The sequence below is a fragment of the Microcaecilia unicolor genome, chromosome 1 (genome assembly GCF_901765095.1).
Source record: "Microcaecilia unicolor chromosome 1, aMicUni1.1, whole genome shotgun sequence".
Lineage (NCBI taxonomy): Eukaryota > Metazoa > Chordata > Amphibia > Gymnophiona > Siphonopidae > Microcaecilia > Microcaecilia unicolor.
In genome coordinates this window covers 59604012-59628495 of record NC_044031.1, presented here as the reverse complement: position 1 = coordinate 59628495, position 24484 = coordinate 59604012, and the positions used below count along the sequence as shown (strand labels likewise).

Genomic DNA, 24484 nt, shown 5'->3' with positions numbered 1-24484 from the left:
CTTGCAGAGTGGTATCTACCAGCCTAATTTTCTAAATTGTCCAGTTTATCTTGCAACTCTTCCAGGGCCTTTTCATGTTCCTCACCAATCTATTATAGGGGACTTAAAGCAGTGCTCACTTTTTCTAATTGTGTGTCTGGTGCCTCCATTCACTGGCTGAGTTCCTTGAGCTCACACCACATCTCTCCCAAAATTTTACACCATTCCACACAAACTGGGAAGCCATATTTTAAGAAATGTTTAGCATCACATCTGTGTTAGTTGAATGTTCCAATGCATACTTATTATATGCATCATTAGTATTATGCTAACATTGTATTATATCTCTGGTGTTTGAATTCCAGTTCTGTTAAATGTGTATATTTTTTATACTGTTTCATGATAGTTCTATTAATAGGTTTCAATTTACTGTCTTCAATTTTACCTCATTTATTGTATTTAGTTTATTATTGGTTATTTTACTATTGTTATGCTGTTATCAAAATTGTAACTTTTATGTTAAACTGTACCTGCTGTACACCACCTTGGTTGAATCTTTTCATAAAGGCGGTTAATAAATCCCAATGAATAAAACTAATGTATCTCTGAATAGATGGTTTTATCACCAGACTCATCCATGATTCCACCAGTCATCTGTACCGACACTCCAGTGCTGTCATTAGGCCCTGTTTCCTCTCCACTGGTGGTAAGGGCTCCCATGCTGATCTGGTAGTGCGTGGAAATGTGCCTGTACTACCCAATTAACACAGGTACGCCTACTCTCTGCCCCCCAGACACGCCTCCCATGCTGGAAAATATTTTCCAGTAAGGGATTAGCGCGCTAAGCAGAACACTACCGTGGGATGCCTCAGCATGCCCCGCGGTAGTGCTGTTTTAGTGTACGATAGACTTGTCGTGCCATAGTAGAAGGGCCCCCAAGTCATCCAGCTTTATGGCTGGGGTAACGGCAGGTGCCTAAATGTTGGCCACACTCATTCTCAGTTTTGCTAATATTCCATAATGGAAACTAAGCACTCAGGTTCTATTATAAGATAGGCTCCTATTGCTCACCCAATAAAGGTGCCCACTTATACCGTTGCCCCCAAAAGTGGCTTGCCCAAGGTCATAAGGAGTGTTAGTGGCAGAACTGGTAGTTGACCCTTGTTTCTGAGTTCAATGCTGTAACCGCTAGGTAACTTCCTCTGCTCTCATGTGAACCTGGACCCCTTATGCTTGAGCGATGGTGCCAGTCTAAAAGAAAAATACATGACTTAATTAAGCTCAGTGTACAGACAGCATATGAAATTAATTTGAGGTGACATGTAGCTCAAATAGGATTCAATACATCGAGAATAAGGATGTCTCCTTTAGCCAGAATAGACCCTTTTTTTGTAACTGGATGTGGTTCAAATCTTATGACACAATTATTCAGACAAGAAGCTGAATGTGAACATGATTCCTTTGAATGTAGATGCTGTCTAATTGGTACTGTATAGTGCCTCTTTTTAACCCTAGAACGCATGACGTTAAAAATATACATATTAACGTCATGGGGGCCTTTTAGGCCCCCATGCACATAATGTAGAAAAACACACTTAAATAACTTTCACAAGTTTATTTCAAAATTGCTCAATAAAATATGAATAGTGGACAACATTTTAATTATAATTTTTCACAGAAAACACCAAAAAATCTTTTTTTTCCCAAATTTCACGCAAAGACATGAAAACACACAAAAATGCATAGAAATCTATAGCAAACTAGCTGCAGCTACATTTTTATTCTAACTTTCTTTTCTATTATATTAGTCTTCCAAACAATTCTGACATGTTGTTTTTTCAGAAGAGTGTTCTTTGCAAACAGTTTCCTTACAAGTGGAACAATATCGCTCAGTTTTCCTCTCTATGTTTCTTGGACACATGAAACAACGCTTTCGTTTTCTTTCTCCTGGCTCTGGAGTAATCTGAAACTGTATGCCACACCGTTTCATTGCTTCTTTAGTTTTCTTTGGCAAGCATTTCAAGTCGCATCGCTCTATCATGTGAGGTATTACAAGTTCATGACAAAGGTCCTTCAAGAATAAGCGTCTCCTGTCCTTCCTCTGTGCATGAAATTCAGGATGAGTTTCTGTATAAATAATGAATGAATTTAGGGCTGCTACATCAAGCATATTTGAAAATAGTACTACAGGCCATCGTTTTGTTTGCCTCTTACACGAATATTCTCCCACCATCTCATCCATTTTATCTACACCTCCTTTTGTTGCATTGTAATGCAGGATGATTTCTGGTTTCAATTTTTGGTTATTGCTGTCAACACTGCAATCGTGATGCATGGTACTGAGTAAAATTACAGATTTCTCCTTCTTTGCCTTGTAAGATACCAAAGTCGCTTTGTTATTGAATCCAAAGACACTCTCATAAAGTGCTCGCTGACGATTGTGTTTGAGTGCTGCTGGAATTTCTCGTCTGTTTTGCTTTATAGTACCAACAAGTGTAATAGCTTTTGCAAGCAGAAAATTGCCTAGTTCAACATTGGTGAAATAATTGTCCATGGTGATGTGTCTACCTGAATTGAATATTGGAACAGCAAGAGTTTTGACTATTTCAGACCCCAGATCCTTCTGTACTGGTGCACCAACCTCTTTGCCACAGTAGATTACGCCATTTATGCCATAATAATTTGCAGAATCACACATCCAGAAGATTTTTATACCGTACTTGGCTGGCTTGCTGGGCATGTATTGTATGAATTTGCAGCGTCCTCTGAACGGTACAAGTTGCTCATCTACAGTAACAGTACTAGGATTGTAAAGTTTTGTGCAATTTTTGATAAATATGTTCCAGATATAACTGATAGGGGCTAATTTGTCTGTTTCAAACCTCGCTGCACGAGTTCGCTTATCATCAAAGCGAATGATCCTTCTAATTTCCTCATATCTGCCCACTGACATTGTCGCCTTATAGTGTGGATCAGAAAGTGGGTCCAGAAATAATTCTCGTATTGGGACATCATACGATTTTTGACTCCCTGCCAGCAGGAAAAGTCCAATATATGCATAAAGTTCCTCTTTTGAGATATTTTTCCAGGACTTATTTTTTGCTGAAGCGATACGTCTTCCTTCTAGGTTTGAACCTAATAGGACCTCTTCTGCAATATTGTCAGAAAAATAAGTACAGAATACATCTTTAGGGGTAAAGTAACTGGGACTTCCCACAGCTCCTTGAGCCTGTCTCACAATATTGTGTATTGGAGTACGTCCGACTAATGTAGGATTACTGTCCCAAAAAACATTCGTTTTGGATGTTCTACTTATCACTTCTTGAGGATCCACTAGATTCACTTCTTCATCATCAGAAGAATCACTGGATGAGGATGTTTGATTAGCTGGTGGCAGATATTCTTCATCAGACAAAGATAGTTCACTTTCATCATCGCTTTGAAACATAATCGCTTCAATCTCTTGGTCAGTCAGACACTTGGAGGAAGACTGTGCCATTGCTGACTAGATGTTAGAAAATGAAACAGATTTCCTCTCAACAGCTTATCTTATCACAGGTCCTTCAGCAATTAGCTCACAATGTATACTGTCCTCAGTGTTCAGAGGACCTGAGGTGATGTCATGGCCTTATCACTCCCTCCAAAAATCACATGACATCCTCACATGTTATTATCCACACCCTGGCCCCTCCACCAGCATTACTGAGTACAAATAAAGTAACTTGAGACACAAACACTTCTGAGAACATGATAAAAACAGCGGGGGCCTAAAAGGCCCCCAATTCGTACAGATGTAGTTTTCAGATGATTTTGCAGATGATAGCAAAAATGTAAGCATGGGGGCCTAAAAGGCCCCCAATATGCGTTCTAGGGTTAATATTGGGAACAACTAATTAGTGTAAATAGTAATATGGGTAATTATGTGCTTTTGAGTAAAGACTTTTTTTTTTTTGGCTAATGATGATAGTACAACCTGCACTGTAGCAAGCACAATATTTCTCTTGGCACAGAGCAAACAGGCTGCTTTTTGAAACAGAAATGTTCTATTTCATAGGAGGACAATTTAAAACCCACATGAACTACTCAAAGGATGAGAATTGCAGTTTAAAAGTAAAATCTAACTGCACTGGGGTGATCCAGTTACTTGCCAAGTACCTGATCATCTTCTGAGTGAATATTTCTCTGATAGGGTTGATAACTAGATCCATTCTGTCAGAATACATTAATCTGGTCCTCATTTTATCCTGCTGTATGTAGGGACTTACAGTTTTGATTTCCCTATTGCATTTGGTAATAAATAGAAGTAAAACAAAACAAAGAATAGAAAATAAGATCATACCGTTACATTGGACTAAATTAATACCTTTTTAATGTTCAAATACATCAATATATCAAGAACTGTATTGTTAGGCCAATAAAAAGGCATCACCTTATGTTATTTTATTTCTGTTTATTACTTTTTAGTGTAATAAATGGAGTGGCCTAGTGGTTAGAGCACTGGTCTTGCTATCCAGAGGTGACCAGTTCAAATCCCACTGCTGCTCTTTGTGATTTTGGGCAAGTCACTTAACCCTCCATTGCCTCAGGTACAAACTTAGATTGTGAGCCCTCCTGGGACAGAGAAATATCCAGTGTACCTGAATGTAACTCACATTGAGCTACTACTGAAAAAGGTGTGAGCAAAATAATACATGTGACTACAACACTCTATTCTATTGCATTCCAATAGAAAATGGAGAGTACAAATTCATGCTTGCAGTGGGAGAAAGCCAAGACCAACAGCCTGTCCTGAAAATCTATGGCCTAATATTTAAGTGGAGTGGAGGAGTGGCCTAGTGGTTAGGGTGGTGGACTTTGGTCCTGGGGAACTGAGGAACTGAGTTTGATTTCCACTTCAAGCACAGGCAGCTCCTTGTGACTCTGGGCAAGTCACTTAACCCTCCATTGCCCCATGTAAGCCGCATTGAGCCTGCCATGAGTGGGAAAGCGTGGGGTACAAATGTAACAAAAAAAAAAAAAGATTAAACCAGAATGGAGAGGCCCCTGCATGATGAAATAGTGCTGCCCGGGTGATCCCCGGTTTCAGTGGCACATGTAGTCACCTGGTAAATTGGGTATGTGGATTTCCTCAGGGGATTATTATTGCTGGTTTGTAGAACTCTCCAGATTCGTTGGAGAGAGGAACAACATGAGTGGGAGGGTGAAGAACCCAGCCCAGAGGGAGGTGTTGGGAAAATATGTGAAAAGGGATGTCATAATTAGGATGGAGTTTGAACGTTATTAAAGTTGTAGGAATAGAGAGCACATGGACTTTGGTTGCCTTCAGCTCCACTGTGATAACTGTGAGGTGAGCTGCAGATGGGTAGAAAAGGTTAACCCTCCAGGAGCAGAGGCAGCAGCTCAAAGAACTGTACCTCTGGAGGAGTAGGATGGACAGAGAGCTCCGATCCTGAGTGGGTCTAGCGGCTGGGTAAAAGCCCAGTGAGATAGCTTGCCATGGAAGGAGCTGGAAGCCACAGCAATGGATTGTTCAGCCAGAAAGGATGGGTATTGGAGGACTGGCTGGTCACCAGAAATGGCCCCACATTGAATATCCAGCTTTAACACCGGTAGCGGATAGCAAAAGCACTGCCCACCACTGAACCATGGTGTCAACATGAGCATTAAATGATGACTGGGAATCTACTATAATACCCAGATATCAAAAGGTGTCTTCTATCAGTAGTTCCATATCAAATAATGTAACCAATGTCCCTTGAAATCCCTGTTGTCTCGTTACCCAACAAGCAGTACTATGTAAGCCACATTGAGCCTGCAAATAGGTGGGAAAATGTGGGATACAAATGTAACAAATAAATAAAATGATCAACCTACCACAATTCAATAAAAGTAGATACTTGGAAATCATCTGCCTGATATTCAAAAGTATTTAATCAGGCGGGAGAGGCCCCTGTCTGATTAAATCCACTCTAGCCACTAAACTGCTGATAGTCAGTGGCATTTAACTGTCCGGGTAGTGCCAGGCCGGTCTGTGGGTACAGCTGAGGTCGGGCCTGGATTAAGCCTGGACTTAACTGGTTAGCAGCCATATTCAGACTGCTAACCAGTTAAGTAAGTGGATAAAGAGCTGTTCTAACTTTAGCCGCTGAGCTAACCATGCACCGGTCTGAATACTGGTCAGTGCTTAGTTAACTAGCGATAGTGACATCAGAGCTATGCAGTACCCCTGGTCCTGATTTTCCTGCCCTTCTCCCGAAGAAAAATGTTCTGCCCCAAGCCCCCCAAACCCCCTACCCCTTATGGCCCCCTGAGTCTAACTCAAAGTCCACGGTGGTCCAGTGGGGGTCCTATAGGTAGGATCAATGCCCACTTGCTACTGCCCATTGTGGGTCCAGCCACAAAATGACCACTATGTGCAAACACCCTGAGACTGACACTAGGGGTCCTTGGTAGCCATTTTGTGGACAGAACCACAATGGGCAGGAGCAAGTGAGCATCACTCATACCAGTAGAACCTGCTCCACTGGACCACCATGGATTTTGAGGTAGGCCTGAGGCACTTAAGGGGATGAAGGGGTGGTAGGCTTGGGGAAGGACTTTTTTTTCTTCAAGGGGATCAGGACCTTGGTGGAGGGAATCAGAGGGACAGCAGCACTGAAAGGACTTTATGCTGGTCCCAGTCAATAGTCAGCTGGGGTCAACAAATGTTCCAGTGGCCAGTGCACTTGTGAGTAGCACTGAATGTGTCAGTGTCGGGACATGGCCTGGCACTGAATATCCAGGGCTAATTCTGCCCACAGTAGTCAGTGTTAAAAAAAAAAAACGTTGACCACCATAGGCTGAATATCCACCTGCATAATTTTAAAATGTGATGGTTCTTTTAGTTTGTGTAGTTCTCAGGACTTATTGCTTTGCTTTGACTGTAGCTGCCCTTTGATGCTGTCTACAAATGTCTACCCTAGTCAACTCATTCAATCAAATTGAGGGGTTCATTCAAGACCAACCAATATTCCACACTAATAAATATCAATGAATGAAAACAGAGAAGCAAAAGGAAGGAAAAAACCTCAGAGCTCATCTGTGGACTTCTATCAATAAGACAGCTATTTATGTGGTCCTTTTGACAGTTAAATTTATCTGCTTAGGTGCTGAATATCAGTGCCTAACCGGATAAGTCGCACAATATAGCCAGTTATACACTAGGCGCTAACCAGCAATATTCAGTGAAGATAACCAGTTATCTGAATATTACCACTGAATATTAGCGGTTAGGCATTGAAATGCTGTTTAACTGGTCAGCAACTGTGTCTGGCTGGTTAAATAACTTTGAATATCAAGGGGAAGGTGTCAAAGATTTCTACTACTACTACTATTTAGCATTTCTATAGCGCTACAAGGCATACGCAGCGCTGTACAAACATAGAAGAAAGACAGTCCCTGCTCAAAGAGCTTACAATCTAATAGACAAAAAATAAATAAAGTAAGCAAATCAAATCAATTAATGTGAACGGGAAGGAAGAGAGGAGGGTAGGTGGAGGCGAGTGGTTACAAGTGGTTACGAGTCAAAAGCAATGTTAAAGAGGTGGGTTTTCAGTCTAGATTTAAAGGTGGCCAAGGATGGGGCAAGACGTAGGGGCTCAGGAAGTTTATTCCAGGCGTAGGGTGCAGCGAGACAGAAGGCGCGAAGTCTGGAGTTGGCAGTACTGGAGAAGGGAACAGATAAGAAGGATTTATCCATGGAGCGGAGTGCACGGGAAGGGGTGTAGGGAAGGACGAGTGTGGAGAGATACTGGGGAGCAGCAGAGTGAGTACATTTATAGGTTAGTAGAAGAAGTTTGAACAGGATGCGAAAACGGATAGGGAGCCAGTGAAGGGTCTTGAGGAGAGGGGTAGTATGAGTAAAGCGACCCTGGCGGAAGATGAGACGGGCAGCAGAGTTTTGAACCGACTGGAGAGGGGAGAGGTGACTAAGTGGGAGGCCAGCAAGAAGCAGATTGCAGTAGTCTAAACGAGAGGTGACAAGGGTGTGGATGAGGGTTTTGGTAGAGTGCTCGGAAAGAAAGGGGCGGAGTTTACGGATGTTGTAAAGAAAGAAACGACAGGTCTTGGCGGTCTGCTGGATATGAGCAGAGAAGGAGAGAGAAGAGTCAAAGATGACCCCAAGGTTTCGAGCTGAGGAGACAGGGAGAATGAGAGAGCCATCAACAGAAATAGAAAACGGGGGGAGCGGGGAGGTGGGTTTGGGGGGGAAAATGAGAAGCTCGGTTTTGGTCATATTTAATTTCAGGTGGCGTTGAGACATCCAGGCAGCAATGTCAGACAAGCACGCTGAAACTTTGGTTTGGATGCAAGGTGAGATATCAGGGGTAGAAAGGTAGATTTGGGAGTCATCAGCATAGAGGTGGTAGGAAAAGCCATGGGATGAGATTAATGAACCAAGGGAAGAAGTGTAGATAGAAAAGAGGAGGGGACCAAGAACAGAACCCTGGGGTACGCCGACAGGCAGAGGGATAGAAGTAGAAGAGGATCCACCAGAGTGAACACTAAAGGTGCGGAGGGAGAGGTAGGAAGAGAACCAGGAAAGGACAGAGCCCTGGAATCCAAGTGAGGACAGGGTATCGAGAAGTATGCTGTGATCGACAGTGTCAAAAGCAGCGGAAAGATCAAGAAGAATGAGGATGGAATATTGACCTCTGGATTTAGCCAGTAATAGGTCATTGGAGACTTTAGTAAGCGCAGTTTCGGTTGAGTGGAGAGGGCGAAAACCAGATTGTAATGGGTCAAGAATAGCATGTGAGGAGAGAAAATCAAGGCAGCGGCGGTGAACAGCACGCTCAAGTAATTTGGAGAGAAAAGGAAGGAGGGAGATGGGTCGGTAATTAGAGGGACAAGTAGGGTCAAGTGAAGGCTTCTTAAGGAGAGGTGTGACCACAGCATGTTTAAAGGCAGCAGGGACAGTCGCAGTGGAAAGTGAGAGGTTGAGAATGTGACAGATAAAAGGAATAAGAGTAGGAGAGATGGCATTAAGAAGGTGGGTGGGAATGGGATCAGAGGAACAGGTGGTACATTTTGAGGAAGAAAGGAGAAGTGTAGTTTCCTCAATAGTAACTTCAGGAAAGGAGGAAAGGGAATGAGGGGAAGGAGAGAGAGGGGAACGGACTAGTGGAGGGAGAGCTGGTGAGGTAGAGAAAGCAAGGTTTATCTTTTGAACCTTGTTGTGAAAGAATTCAGCAAGGGTCTGAGGAGATAGTGAAGGGGGAGTTGGGGGAGGGGGCACCTTGAGGAGAGAGTTCAATGTGGTGAAGAGAAGTCGAGGATTAGAGCCAAGAGAGTTGGTCAGTTGGATATAATAGTCCTGTTTGGCACGTAAAAGAGCAGATTGGAAGGAGGTCAGCATGAACTTAAAGTGTAAGAAATCAGCAAGGGCCCGAGATTTCCGCCAGAGGCGTTCGGCGGAGCGGGTACAGGAACGTAGGTAGCGGATATTAGAAGTCAGCCAAGGTTGGGGTTTAGTACGCCTTACAGGGCGGGTCATCAAAGGTGCAAGAGTGTCTAAGGCAGAGGATAGAGTATTGTTGTAAGAAGAAACAGCCTCGTTGACAGACGTGGATGGTGCCACAGTAGAGAGGAGGTTTGAAACATGGGAGGATAGAGATGAAGGGTCAATGTCGTGAAGATTCCTAGATAAATTAGATAGGATAGGACGGGACTGGGAGGGAGGAGATTTAAGTGTGAAAGTTATAAGATGGTGATCAGAGAGGGGAAGATCGGAGGCAAGGAAACTAGAGGGTGAACAGTTGGAGGAGAAGATGAGATCTAGACAGTGACCATTTTGATGAGTGGGGGAGGTGGAGCATAGTTGGAGATTAAAGGACGATGTTAAAGCGAGTAACTTGGAAATATAAGAGTTGGAAGGATCATTAGCAGGAATATTAAAGTCACCAAGGATGAGAGAGGGGGAGGAAGGATCATGGAAGAAGGCAAGCCAGGCATCAAAGTCACTGAGAAAGGATGAAAGGGACTTATCAGGGGGACGATAAATGACCGCTATTCGAAGAGGCAGAGGAGAGAAAAGGCGGATAGAGTGGACTTCAAAGGAGGAAAAACAGTGAGATTGAGGTGGAAGAAGGGGTTGAAATCTGGAGGAGGGAGAGAGAAGTAGTCCAACACCGCCCCCACGGCCAGCAGGGCGAGGAGTATGTGAAAATAGATAACCACCATGGCACAGGGCTGCGACTGAAGCAGAGTCATCAGGGCAGAGCCAGGTTTCTGTTATGGCGAGCAGATGGAGGTGACGCGAGATAAAGAGGTCCTGGATATAGGGGAGTTTGTTACAGATAGAGCGGGCATTCCATAGGGCGCAAGAGAAGGGCAGAGAAGAGGAGGGGAGTAGAGGAATAGAGATGAGGTTAGAGAGGTCACGGTGAGATCTGTAGAGTTTGGATAATAGTTGGTGAGGAGGGCCAGGATTGGGATTGATGTCACCAGCTGAGAGTAAGAGAAGGAGTAAAAGAGAGCGGAGGAGAGTAGGAGAGGTGTGGCCACGAAGGCGTCGAAGGCGAGAGGTATTTAGGTGGAATGGGGAAGGCAAAATGGAGGGAAGAAAGAGACGGAGATTAAAAGCCAAAAAGGAGGAAGAGGGTAGGAGAGAAGGTGAGGTGATGAAGTCAATGGATGGGAAGTGAGTTCCTGTAGCGGAGAGAGGTAGGGGGTGAGGGAAAAGATTAGGAAGGGACAGAGCTAGGAAGAGAATGTGAATAGGGGCCATAAACGATTAAGGTACTTTAGCAACTGGAAAAAGATTAGATACAAAGAGAAAAATGTCCCGCGCGCCTAACGGCGCGCGGCACCTAGAGCGGAGGCCCTGAGTGGATCGGGGTGGACCTGGGTGTCACCCCGGAGAAGGCTGTAAGGATATGCAGATGAGCTGCAAGTCCTCCACAGCACCTGAAAGGCAGCTGGTGGTAGAGGTGGGTACCTCTCAGCTGAGGAAAGGCTTACCAGGGGTTAGGCCGAAGCCAGCATTCCTCCCCCTGAGGGTCGCCTGATTTGGTCCTACTTACTGCTAGAAAGCTTAACTTCATCTGGTTATAAAAATTATATCTTTTATAACCTAGGGTAAAGTGAACAAGGTCCATCATACAAAAAAGAGCAATCCCATATATTATTTTAAATACTAGCATATACAACTTGAATGTCACCTTAACTTGTACAGTTGTACTGGTAACCAATGAAAACATAAAAACACGGTGTAATTCTATCAAATCTTGTAGCTGAATATATTATTCTGATCACTGTATTCTGAATCATTTGTAACTTTTTCAAAATTGACTGTGAGCAACCCACATATACACAGTTACAGTAATCTAACTTTGACAATATCAGGGACTGAGCCAGCAAAGTAAACTTTGGTAATTTAAAATACTTCCTAATCCTATTACTAAAAAGTGCAAGTTCCCTTGGTGTAATCTTGGACTCTAAGTTATCCTTTAAGTCTCATATAAAGAAGGGTAGTCAGAAAGCTTATTATAGGCTGAGATTATTAAGATGTCTGAAGAAAGTGATCTCTGAAGTTAATTTTTGGACTGTTCTGAAGGTTCTGGTGCTTCCTATGCTCTATACATAGGCCCCTTGCAGTAAATAGTGGAGGAGTGGCCTAGTGGTTAGGGTGGTGGACTTTGTTCCTGAGGAACTGAGTTCGATTCCCACTTCACGCAAGGCAGCTCCTTGTGACTCTGGGCAAGTCACTTGACCCTCCATTGCCCCATGTAAGCCGCATTGAGTCTGCCATGAGTGGGAGAGCGCAGGGTACAAATGTAACAAAAATAAAATAGATACTATTGGAGATTCTACATGGAATGTTAATGTTGCTATTCCACTAGCAACATTCCATGTAGAAGCCTGCGCGGCTGCAAGGGCAGGCTTCTACATGGAATGTTGCTAGTGGAGGAGTAGCCTAGTGGTTAGGGTGGTGGACTTTGGTCCTAGGAAACTAAGTTCAATTCCCACTTCAGGCACAGGCAGCTCCTTGTGACTCTGGGCAAGTCACTTAACCCTCCATTGCCCCATGTAAGCCGCATTGAGCCTGCCATGAGTGGGAAAGCGTGGGGTACAAATGTAACAATAAATAAATGATTCATTCCCTGCAAATTTTTGCCGCCCAACTCAAATTTTGACCAGATCTCTCTGACTCTGGCTTCCATTGTACTGGCGGATTAGGTTCAAGGCTATGACTCTGATTTTTAAAGCCTTGAGGGTTGATGCTCCTCCCTCACTAGCTTCTTCTTTTATCTCCTATCAACCATCTCGTAATTTGTGTTCTAATGATAAGTGCTTATTAGATATTCCATCATTTAAATATGTCAGGCTTGAGGCTAATCAGTCTGCTATGCTTCAAATTGCTGGTGTCTCGATTTGGAATACCTTGCCAGTGGTAATGCAAGTGGACTCATCAAATCTGTAATTTAGGAAACAGCTAAAATTGCTCCTTTTTTTATTCAGGGTTTGGCAGTTGCATTGTAGGAGGCTGCTCAGTGTCCATTTGCATAGATGCTGTTTCCTATGTTTGACTATGTACGGTTTCTGTGACAATGATTGTGTACATTCCTATATTGTACACCGCCTGGGGCAATTTGTTAGTGCAGTTTAGAAATACTTTAAATACATTAATAAATAATCCATCTCAGCTTTTTCAGCAAATAAAAATAATTCTTTATCATTATTTATTTGTAATTCCATCGATAACTGCTTATCAACTTTAACCCCTAATATCCACGCATTAGAATCAAGTTGGTATGAAACATTATCTATCTTAAACAACTGGTGGTAATAAGGATGATTTAAAGGCTCAATTAGTAAAAATTTTGTTATCTCCCTATTCAGTTTTAGTTTAAATGAGTTGACCCACCCCTCAATGATATTCATATGGCCTTTTATCTGGTCTAAGGTGGTGTCCCAATCTTGGGGTGAGGGGAAGCAACAGTGTAATATCATCTGTCTAAATGAGTGTTTTAATACCTTGCCAGGAAATATTCAGCTAGCGATGGTCAGCACCTTTTTAAGCACTGTTGTGGCTATATTATGTCATATCTGGGCACCAGCACTGAATATCTGGGGCTAATTTATACTTTTCTGGCTTCCAGAGCTTATGCGAGTTCCGACAATATTCAGCCAGGGCTCATATAAGATAGTTATGCCGGTGCTTGCACTGAATATTGGGTTGGCACATGCATAACTTGTTTTTTTTTTTAAATTTCCTCATGCCTGAGACCCTCTCTTCCCTCTCCTTCCCACAATCATCCCCCCTCAAATCCCATGCCATTACCACCACCCCTGGCCCTACCTCCTGTCATTGATGGTCTAGTGAGGGTGATGGAGGCAGGAACTGAATGCCACTTGCTCCTGCCCCTATTGTGAGAGGTCATGGCAGCCATTTTAAAGGCTACTGAATATCGGGGGGGGAGGGGTAAGCAGTGACAGGCAATTTAAGTGGACAGGAGCCTTTCCTGTCCACTTAAATTGCTTTGAATATAAGCATGTCGGTTGACAAGTTCCATTCTCAGAGACTGCATTACCACATTTCACATTACAAAGATGAATCCAGGGGAAACAATCCTGCCTTCTTTCACCTCTCCTCTCCTCAAATGCTTATGAATTTAGGTCCTGAAGTCTCTTGTGGCAGTGTTTTGGGCAGTTTGTAATTTCTTTATGACCTTGTCCTTGCATCCTGCATGCACTGCATTGCAATAATCAAATTGGGATAGCACTAGGGTTTGGGCTAAATTTCTGAAAATTTCTTTTGAGAAAATGGGTCTAATTCTTTTCAACCTCCATAAACTTTTAAAGACTTTCTTTATCACTAGAGATATTTCCAGATCAAATGAAAGGTGATGATCGATAGTAATACCTAGAATTTTCATGTTCAGTTCTAGTAGGAACTTACATTGATCTATAACAAATTCTTTGGCAAGATATGAATGGAATGGATCAGTAAGGATTAGAAATTATTTTTTCCCTATTTAGTTTCAGTTTGAAGGTGGATGCCCACAATTCCATCAGGTCTAGTCCTCCATTAACAATATTCAAACTTTTGCTTAAATCGTTATTGAAAGGTATGTAAATGGTCACATCAGCTGCATAAACAAAGGCGTTGAAGCCATTTTCTTCTAGTTTCCTCCCAAGTGGGGCCATGATGATGTTAAAAAGGATAAAGAAAATGGAGAACCTTGTGGCACACCACATACAAGAGTCCATGATGGGGAGATGAGACCTGTGAATTTCACTTGATATGTTCTTAACTTGAGGAAACATTTGAACATTGAAGGACTGGGCCACATATTCCCATGTTGTCAAGTATTCTCACTAATATTACTCCCTTTGTTATTATATTGCAGGGTCTGATAATATATATATGTGACCCAATATAATTATAGAATCAAGTATTTCATTTTGCCTACAATGACTTGGTAGTAGCTTTCAGATCTACTGTATAATGGCAATATATACCTTTTGGTTAGTCACAACTAATTTAATCCTCAACCACGGTTATGCCCTGACAAATTTACCAGCTTTATGGCTGGTGTAAGTGCTTCTGCCTATCATTTAAGCATGTATATATCCAGTTAGACTAACATTCTACAAAGGAAAGTAGGAGCCTTTATAAAATAGGCTTCTACCATGTGCCTTCTGAGTGCTAAGATAATGCACCCTTTTGCCCATAGGGCATTCTAGTTGAGTAAAAGGATGTGCTACTTGAGCAATAATTGTACACTTCCTGTAAAATAGTGCAAACTATTGACAGCACATTCTTATTAAATATACAACTGGTAATATAGAAAAGCTGTTAATGATAAGATGACACTGTATATGCACTGTATTGTACAATATTACATTACTGATTTGATTACATTATTATTTTAGGTTGGGATCCATCTGATGGCCAGACTCACCCAGGTAAGATGAGTTCAACCTACCCCTGTCTTCTCCTATGGACTGGTTCATTTCAAATCATTTAGCATTGAGAGAATAAACAGCAAGAAACATTCAGGTTTTGCTCAATAGGAACTATTATATAATTAGATATTTATAGTAAAAGAAAACACACAAGAATTTTGGAATAACCTGAAAAAAATATGTAGGGCATACAAGGAAGAACTGCCACTGATGTTCTGTTGCAAGGCCTAGGCTTAATCCATTTTACAGATACTGCTCATTACCTAAAGTGCAGTTTGCAAGTTGAATCACATGCTCTTTATACCTCAGAATCAGCATGTGCAATACTATACTGCCTCTTTCTGTTAATCAGTGTCAGGAAGGATGTTGGCCAAGGTATATCTCTCTGACTTTGCTCTTCAGAATATATGTCCTCTTATACTTTTAAATATTGAACCTCTGTCCCACCCCCCACCTGCCCCACAAACTCAACATATCTCAGTGTTGCTTCGCCAGACCTTCTCTTAAACTTGCATCTGCCTCCACATCAAACTACTGTCAAAACTTTTGGATTTTCTCCCCCTCAAACTGCTGTCAAAACTTTTGGATTTTCTCCCACTATCTCTAGACAAAAATCTCTCAAGCTGGTTTTTGCTTCCTGTCTCATTCACACTTCTTTAGTAACTGTTGGCAACTACTCCCTGACTTTAGTCAAGGAATAAGCTGCTCACAAATTCAAGCCTTCCCTATAGAAATGTGATATCAGTTTTATCCAAATAGTCCTTGCAAATGAAGATAAGATGATGAGGGTCAGACCAATGGTCCATCAAGCCCAGTATCCTGCTTCCAACAGTGGCCAATCCAGGTCACAAGTATCTGGCAGAAACCCAAATAGTAGCAACATTCCATACCACCAATCCCTGAGCATGCAGCAGCTTCCCCCATGTCTATCTTGATGACAGACTATGAACCTTTTCTCAAGGAACTTGTCTAAACTTTTTTTTTAACCCAGATATGTGAACAGTTGTTACTGCATTTTGTTACACCTTTTTCAGTAATAGCTTGAGGTGGGTTACAGTCAGGTAATTTTGTACCTGAGGCAATGGAGGGTTAAGTGACTTGTCCAAGATCACAAGGAGCAGCAGTGGGATTTGAACCAGGCACCTCAGGATGTCAAGACTGGTGCTCTAACCACTAGGCCACTCTTCCATCCTCTGGCAATGAGTTCCAGAGCTTAACTATTTGCGTGAAAAAAATATTTCCTCTTATTTATTGTAAAAGATTATTATCCATATAAAGTCTCTGTTACAGTTCCACAGGCTAGCATTTAAATGGACTATTTTACAGTTAGTATAGTATTAGTATAAAACACAGCTAATAGACTTTGCATATTTTCAAAGCACTTTGGGAGGCTAAGTTCCATAGGTTTCTATGGAACTTTGGGAGGCTAAGTGCTTTGAAAATATGCCTCATAGGAAGCCTCAGTTTAGACTTTATAAACTTTATCCATTTCTAAGACATATCTATCAATACAAACAGAAAGAAAGGTAGGGCAATACTTGTGAATATCTAGTTAAAATTATTTGCTAGAGAAAATAACATTTACAGAGAACATTTTGCAAGAGTTTTCCTTTTAGGCAGGCAGAAAAACACTGAGTTTAGTTATCTAGCAATCAAACCACTGTGACTCATTAAAGAAAAACATTCAAAGTGCCCTACTGGCACACTGATTAAAGTGTAAATCACCAAGGAAGCACAAACACATAAGTAAGATAGAGCTGAGTTCCCCTCAGTCAAGAAGAGATGCTGTGAGAGGACTTCCAGAGAGGGAGAGATCTTCACTGGCAAGAATTTGTTGGGAAATTGTTTTAAAACTTAGGGAAAGGTAGATGTAGGGACATTATTTTAAGTTTCTCTGCTCACTTAGCAAAGGAGTATAAGGGATAGTTTTTCTTAGCATATAAAGTCTCCGTTATAGTCCTTAGGCTAACATTTATGGGAGCTATTTTACGGTTACTATAGGATCAGCATAGTGCACAGCTAATAGGCACAGGAAGCCTCAGTTTAGACTTCCTATCAGCCAGTAATTAGCTCTTAGAGATACAGTCTACTTAGATCCATATTAAATATTAGCATAGCCTAGCATATAACTAGAAATTTTAGGGGGACTAGTTTACATATTCCCACTCCATTATCAAGTTAAAGATCACCAATAATAAGATGCAGGCATCAGTCCAACAGCAAGAGGGAAGCTACCCAGTCTTTTGCATTCACTGTCACATGTTTAATTATCTCCCAGTTGGTGAGAAGTCATATGTGTGTATTTGGTGCAAAGAGTTCCTAGCACTCAGGGAATGGATCTGATCTCTGGAGGCTAGAATAGCAGACTTGGAGGAGCCAATACAGACAAAGAGGTTTATAGAGATGGCCTACAGGGACATAGTAAAGAAGTTCCACCTCCAGTCTGGCAGCCTCTGTGCTGACATGGATATAAAAGGTTTTATGAAGGGAGAGCATCACTGTGGAGAGGCAGGAAATGATCCTGTAGCCATAACTTGCCCTCCAGGGGATGGAATCCATGGATTTATGCCCAGGAGGGAAGGGTAAGCACATCCACTGTAGTTGGAGATTCAATTATTAGGCATGTAGATAGCTGGGAGATTGGAGGACATGAGGAGCACTTGGTCATTTGCTTGCCTGGTGCAAAGGTGGAAGACCTCATGCAGCATCTAGATAAGACTTTAAACAGTGGTGGGGAGGAAACTACTGTTTTGGTACATGTTTGAACCAATGACATAACAGAATGTGGGGGGGGGGGGGGGAGGTTATGGAAGCCAAAATTAGGCTCTTAGGTAGAAAGCTGAAATCCAGAACTTCCAGGGTAGCATTTTTTGAAGTGCTCCCTGCTCCTCGTAGAGGACCCAAGAGACAGTCAGAGCTCTGGAGTCTTAATGCATGGATGAGGTGACGGTGCATAGAGGAGGGTCTTAGATTTGTTAGGAACTGGGCAACATTCTGGGGACAGAGGAACCTACTCCATAAAGATGGGCTCCACCTTAACTAGGGTTGAACCAGGCAGTTGGCATCAACATTTAAAAAAAGGAGATAGAGCAGCTTTTAAACTAGAAGCTGGGGGAAGGCTGACAGTCACCAAAATTGCACAGTTCAGAACAATATATCTTTAAAAGATATCATCAAAACAGGGAAGATAGGGCATCCCAATAGCGAGTTTGCAGTAGAGATCATAGTGGACCAGGAGAGGCATTTTCGATATGATGTCTAAGTGGATAATATAGCCATTTTCAAAACAGAAAAATGTTTTTTTTAATGGCTATTTCATAGATGTTTTTGGGCTCTGTTTATCTTTTTGGTTCGTTTTTGAAAAACATGTCCAAGTGGAAAACACATAGAATGAAGCCAATGGGGTGTAGGAAGAGCCAGCATTCTTAGTAGACTGGCCACACAAACATCCCAAGAGAGCAATGGAGAATCCTAGGGTCCAATGCAGTAGACTTTCAGATAAAAGCTCCAAGGTACACACCTCACCATTGCTCCCTTATATTGTATAGTGAGCCCTCCAAAACCAACTGAAAACCTACTGTACCCAACTGCACACCACTAGAATAGCCTTTATGTGTACAGGTGTCAAATATATGTGGGTACAGTAGGTTTTTGGTGAGTATTGGAGGGCTCACACTTTCAACCACAAGTTAAACAGTTAGGATGGATTATGGGTCTGGGTCCCTTTCTCTACAGTGCACCACACTGTCAACTATGATACTCCAAGGAAATGCTTGCTGCTCTAACAGGATTGGCTATAACATATGAGGCTATCATAGAGGCTGGTATGTAATGTTTCTTTTATATTTTTTTAGGGGGGGGAAGTCAGTGACCACTAGGGGAGTAAGAGGGAGGTCATTTCTTTATTCTTCCATTGCTCGTGTGGTTATTTACAGCTTTTTTTTGTGGTTTATTCATTCTAATAACAGGTGTAGTTCAAAATATTTTAGTTTTAGTCCTGGATGTCTTTGTTTTCTTCCATTATGGTTGAAAAGCGTCCAAGTCTTAGGAACACCCAAATGCCCCTAACACACCCCCTTGAAATGTGGTTGTACTGCAGATGAACAGCATAGAAAAATGTCTAAAATATAAGTTTCCAAAATACCAATTTGGACATTTTTGTGAGAAAAACATCCACTTGTTGGAATATTTTCCTTGAAAGTGAGCCCCCAGCTGTCTTTTAAATAGAAAACAGACAGATTTTAAAGATTGAAAATTATCACTGTCAATTGCTCAGCAAGTTGTAAATAAGAACAACAAACATTGTTTGAAATGTCTTCATGCAAATGCCAGAAGCCTAAGAAATAAGATGGGATAGTTAGAATATATTGTATTGTATTAAAAGAAAAGATAGATATAATAAGCAACTCTGAGACCTGGCAGAAGGAAGATAGCCAATGGGACACTGTCATACCAGGGTACAAGTTATATTGCAGTGATATAGTGGATCAAGTTGGTGGCGGTGTAGCATATTACATTAAGGGGGGGGGGGGGGGGCTTGAATCAATTAGACTAAAAATTCTACAGGACACAAAACTCATCTTGGAATTCCTATGGATAGAAATTCCACATGTAAAGGGAAAAAGGATAGTGATAGAAGTATACTACTGTCCACCTTGTCAGGATGAACAGACAGATGCAAAAATGTTATCAGAAGTTAAAGAGGCTAAAAAACTGGGTGACACAATAATAATAGGTGATTTCAATTACCCCAATATTGACTGGGTAAATGTAACATCAGGGCATGCTAGGAAGATAAAATTCCTTGATAAAATCAAGGGCTTCTTTATGGACCAGTTGGTTCAGGAACCAACAAAAGGGGGAACAATTCTAGACCTAGTCCTTAGTAGAGCGCATGATCTGGTGCAGGAGGTAATGGTGCTGGGGCCACTTGATAACAGTGATCATAACACGATCAGATTTTATATAATCTCTGGAGTAAGTACACACAGGAAATCCAGTACATTAATATTTAACTTTCAAAAAGGATAATATGATAAAATGAGGAGAATGGTAACACACACACACACACACACACACACACACACACAAAAAAAACTTAGACAAGTAGCTGCAAAGGTCAAAAATTTACATCAGGCGTGGATGCTTTCTTCAAAAATACCATCCTTGAAGCCCACACAAGATATATTCCATATACTAAAAAAGGAGAAAGGAAGGCCAAATGACACTCAGCATTGTTAAAGAAGTGCAGTGAAGGAAGCTATTAGAGCTGAAAGAAAATTCTTCAGAAAATGGAAGATGGATCTGACAGAAAATAATAGGATACAGCATAAGGAATGTCAAGTCATAAGTACATAAGTAATGCCATACTGGGAAAAGACCAAAGGCCCATCAAGCCCAGCATCCTGTCCCCGACAGCGGCTAATCCAGGTCAAGGGCACCTGGCAGCTTCCCAAACGTACAAACATTCTATACATGTTATTCCCGAAATTGTGGATTTTTCCAAGTCCATTCAGTAGCAGTCTATGGACTTGTCCTTTAGGAAACCGTCCAAACCCTTTTTAAACTCTGCCAAGCTAACCACCTTCACCACGTTCTCCAGCAACGAATTCCAGAGTTTAATTATGTGTTGGGTGAAGAAACATTTTCTCCTATTTGTTTTAAATGTACTACACTGTAGTTTCATCGCATGCCCCCTAGTCCTACTATTTTTGGAAAGCGTGAACAGACGCTTCACATCCACCTGCTCCACTCCACTCATTATTTTATATACCTCTATCATGTCTCCCCTCAGCCGTCTCTTCTCCAAGCTGAAAAGCCCTAGCCTCCCTAGTCTTTCTTCATAGGGAAGTCGTCCCATCCCCGCTATCATTTTCGTCGCCCTTCGCTGCACCTTTTTCAATTCCACTATATCTTTCTTGAGATGCGGCGACCAGAATTGGACACAATACTCAAGGTGCGGGTGCACCATGGAACGATACAGCGGCATTATATCATCCTCACACCTGTTTTCTATACGTTTCCTAAGCGCCGATAAGGAGGACAAAGAGAGACTTGAAAAGAAGATTGCCTTGTGGGTAAAAACATATAGTAAAAACTTTTTTAATGTATATTACATAGTAACATAGTAGATGACGGCAGAAAAAGACCTGCACGGTCCATCCAGTCTGCCCAACAAGACAACTCATGTGTGCTACTTTTGTGTATACCCTACTTTAGAAGCTGGAAAAAGAATCAGTTGGACTGCTAGATGACTAAGGGGTAAAAGGGGTTCACTCAGGGAAGACAAAGTCATAGCAGAGAGTTTAAATGAATTCTTTGCTTTAGTCTTTACTGATGAAGATGTGGGAGAGATACCAGTGCCAGAAACAGAATTCAGTGCTGATAAGTCAGAGAAACCGAAACAAATCTCAGTAAACCTGGAAGATGTAATGGGGCAATTTGACAAATTTAAGGGTGGCAAATCACCTGGACTGGATGTATACACCCCAAAGTACTGACAGAATTGAAAAATGAACTTGCAGAGCTATTGTTAGCAATATATAATTTGTCTTTAAAATCAAGCATGGTACCGGAAGATTGGAGAGTGGCCAATGTAACACCAATTTTTTAAAAGGCTTCCAGATGTGATACGTGAAATTACAGACCAGTGAGCCTGACATCAGTACTGGGCAAAATGGAAGAGCCTATTATAAAGATCAAAATTAGAGACCATATACATAAGCATGGATTAATGAGACAAAGCTAGCATGGATTTAGTCAAGGGAAATCTTGCTTCACCAATCTACTATATTTCTTTGAAGGGGTGAATAAGCATATGGATAAGGGTGAGCTGGTCGATATTGTGTATCTGGATTTTCAAAAGGCATTTGACAAAATACCTCATGAATGATTCCTGAGGAAATTAGAGTCGTGGGATAGGAGGTAATGTCCTATAATGGATTAAAAACTGGTTAAAAGATAGAAAACAGAGAGTATTCTCCATGGAAAAAGGTAGATAGTGGGTTTCCCCAGGGGTCTGTGCTGGGTCCGCTGCTTTTAACATATTTATAAATTATCTAGAGATAGGAATAACTAGTGAGGTAATTAAAGTTGCTGATAACACAAAGTTATTCAAAGTTTTTTAAATTGCAAGAGGATTGTAAAAAATATAAAAGAATCTTACAAGACTTGGAATCCCAATGGCAGATGACATTTAGGGCTAGATCATATATATGGGACCAAAGAAATCAGTGCTGAAAAAAGTACTATTCTATAAGCTGTGCTTAAAGTTAGGAGAGATTTTTAGAATAGCACTTATGTCCAGCATTTGCACCTCACATTAGGTGTGGCCATTTGCACCATCTGAAACTTATTGAAATGTATGCACATACATTAGGCAAATATCTCTGTTATACTGTAACAGTGCACATTCATTTTAGGAATGCCCCCATTTCACCCATGCCCCACTCATTTCCACACCTCTTTTTCAAATTTTGTATAAAAGTTAGGCATGAATCCCATGCTTAAATTTACTCACATAAAGTTCAATTAAATTTAATTTATGCCAATAATTGCTTGTCAAAATGCCAATTATTGGTGCTAGTTAGATTGTTGTTTCATTAAATTGTTTATGCAAATTGGGCACACACCCAAATTTGCATGCACAATTTTTGGTGACTTTTATAGAAAATTAGGGGGTTAATATGAGCAAGTGCAAGGTGATGCATGTAGAAAAGAGGAACCCAAATTATAGCTACTTGATGCAAGGTTCCATATTAGGAGTTACAGCCCAGGAAAAGGATCTAGGTGTTATCATTGATGAAACATTGAAGCTCTCTACTCAGCATGCAGTAGTGGCTATGAAAGCATGGACTAGGGGGCATGCAATGAAGCTACTAAGTAATAAATTTAGAACTTATTAAAGAAAATATTTCTTTCTGCAACATGTAATTAAACTCTGGAATTCATTGCCAGAGAATAAGGTAAAAGCAGTTAGCTTAGCAGGGTTTTAAAAATTTGGACAATTTCCTAAAAGGAAAGTCCATAAGCCATTATTAAGAAATTCACTACTTATTTCTAGGATAAGCAACATGAAATGTATTGTACTGTTTTGGGACCTTGCCAGGTGTCACAATTGTCACTAGTTCCTGGATCGTGAGCCCTTGAGCCCAGGCCAAAAACAGGAAGGGAATCTAGGGACAGCCTGGGGTGGACCGAACCACAACTAATACAATAACAGACCACAGGGTACTCACCCAGGACTCCAGGCTCCCAAGAAGAGGTGCAGAGCCCCTCAAAGGGTAGGGAACTTCAGGACACGATCGGCCTACACCAACAGGCTAGGCAGCACCCAGCTACTGGATACAGAGTCATAGGAACCGGCTGGCCACCACAGGTACTACTCGGTTGACGCAGGGACACAGATACTGGAACAGCTTCACCAGTCTTCACCTGCACTTAGCCACTGTCCCCCAGGAGTTGAGCCCCTGGGTTCAGGCGGCCGGCAGGACTTAGTTAACAGAAGCAGCAGTAGTATTAGGCAAAGCTGTACCAGACTGACAGGTAAGGCAGACCAGGCAGAACCCAGCCCTGCTGGGAAAAGAGTCCTTAGCAACAGGAGTACTAGCCAGAACACAGACTACTAAGCACAGAGAACCCACACACAGCAGACACAGAGACCAAGGGGTTAACACAGCACACTAACCCCAGAACAAGAGGTGAAACCACATCAAACAGAACTAAAACAAACAATTAACTAAATCAAACAAGCTAACACATCACAGAAAGACACACACTAACCTCAACCAGAGAGCACCACCCAGCTGCAGGGGAAAGCCAATTAACCCCACACTGAGACAAACACATACAAGGAAACACAAAATAAATGCTGACAAGCCAGCACTAAAGAACATAAAGAGAGAAGGAACAGATCCCTCCCGCACCCAGAGCAAGCTCTCAGGGAAAAAGATAGATAAGGAGCTATAGCAGGAAAGTCCTAAACGCTAATGCAGTGCTTACCTGAAACTGCAGGCAAAAATAGCTCCTGGCTACTGATGTCAGTAACTGCAGACTTCAGCTACCACCCAGTTGACCAATAGCAAGCAAGTCCCACCCAGCTACTCTAGCAGAGAGATCTCTAGCCCCTCCCTAGCGCTAGCAAAATGGGTACCAGCCTCTCCTCAGCCTGCTTAGCAAAAACATAGCAGAATCATAACACCAGGTACTTGTGACCTGGATTGACCAGTGTATGTCCCAGTACGGCAATGTATTTTTTTTCTTATATATCTGTAGATCAATAAATAGGTGAATGGCTTCTCTTTCTTTTTCCTTAGCCTGGGATACTTCAGATGAATTCACTGAAAGTCATCCAGGTAAGAAATCAGGTGCTTAAGAAAAACTAGGGGGTAAAGCAAATTATATGTAGAAAATGGCTCTTGTGAAATTGAGCAGCTGTGCTTATAAGACCAATGCAGGCAAGATTGTGTGTACATATATGTGCACCTTGCGTAGGTATCCCTGAGGATGCAAGTAGATATATAATTTTTAAAAATAAAATACAGCTGTACACGCA

At 41.7% G+C, this 24484-nt stretch overlaps 1 protein-coding gene across 1 annotated transcript in view; it reads left to right on the top strand.

Moving 5' to 3' along the window:
* ADCYAP1R1 (ADCYAP receptor type I) overlaps positions 1-24484 on the top strand; it is a 273281-nt gene that overhangs the window by 102542 nt on the left and 146255 nt on the right. The window contains exon 4 of the mRNA XM_030189904.1: positions 6003-6056. Coding sequence (XP_030045764.1) covers positions 6003-6056 — 54 coding nt within the window. The remainder of the gene's footprint in view (positions 1-6002; positions 6057-24484) is intronic.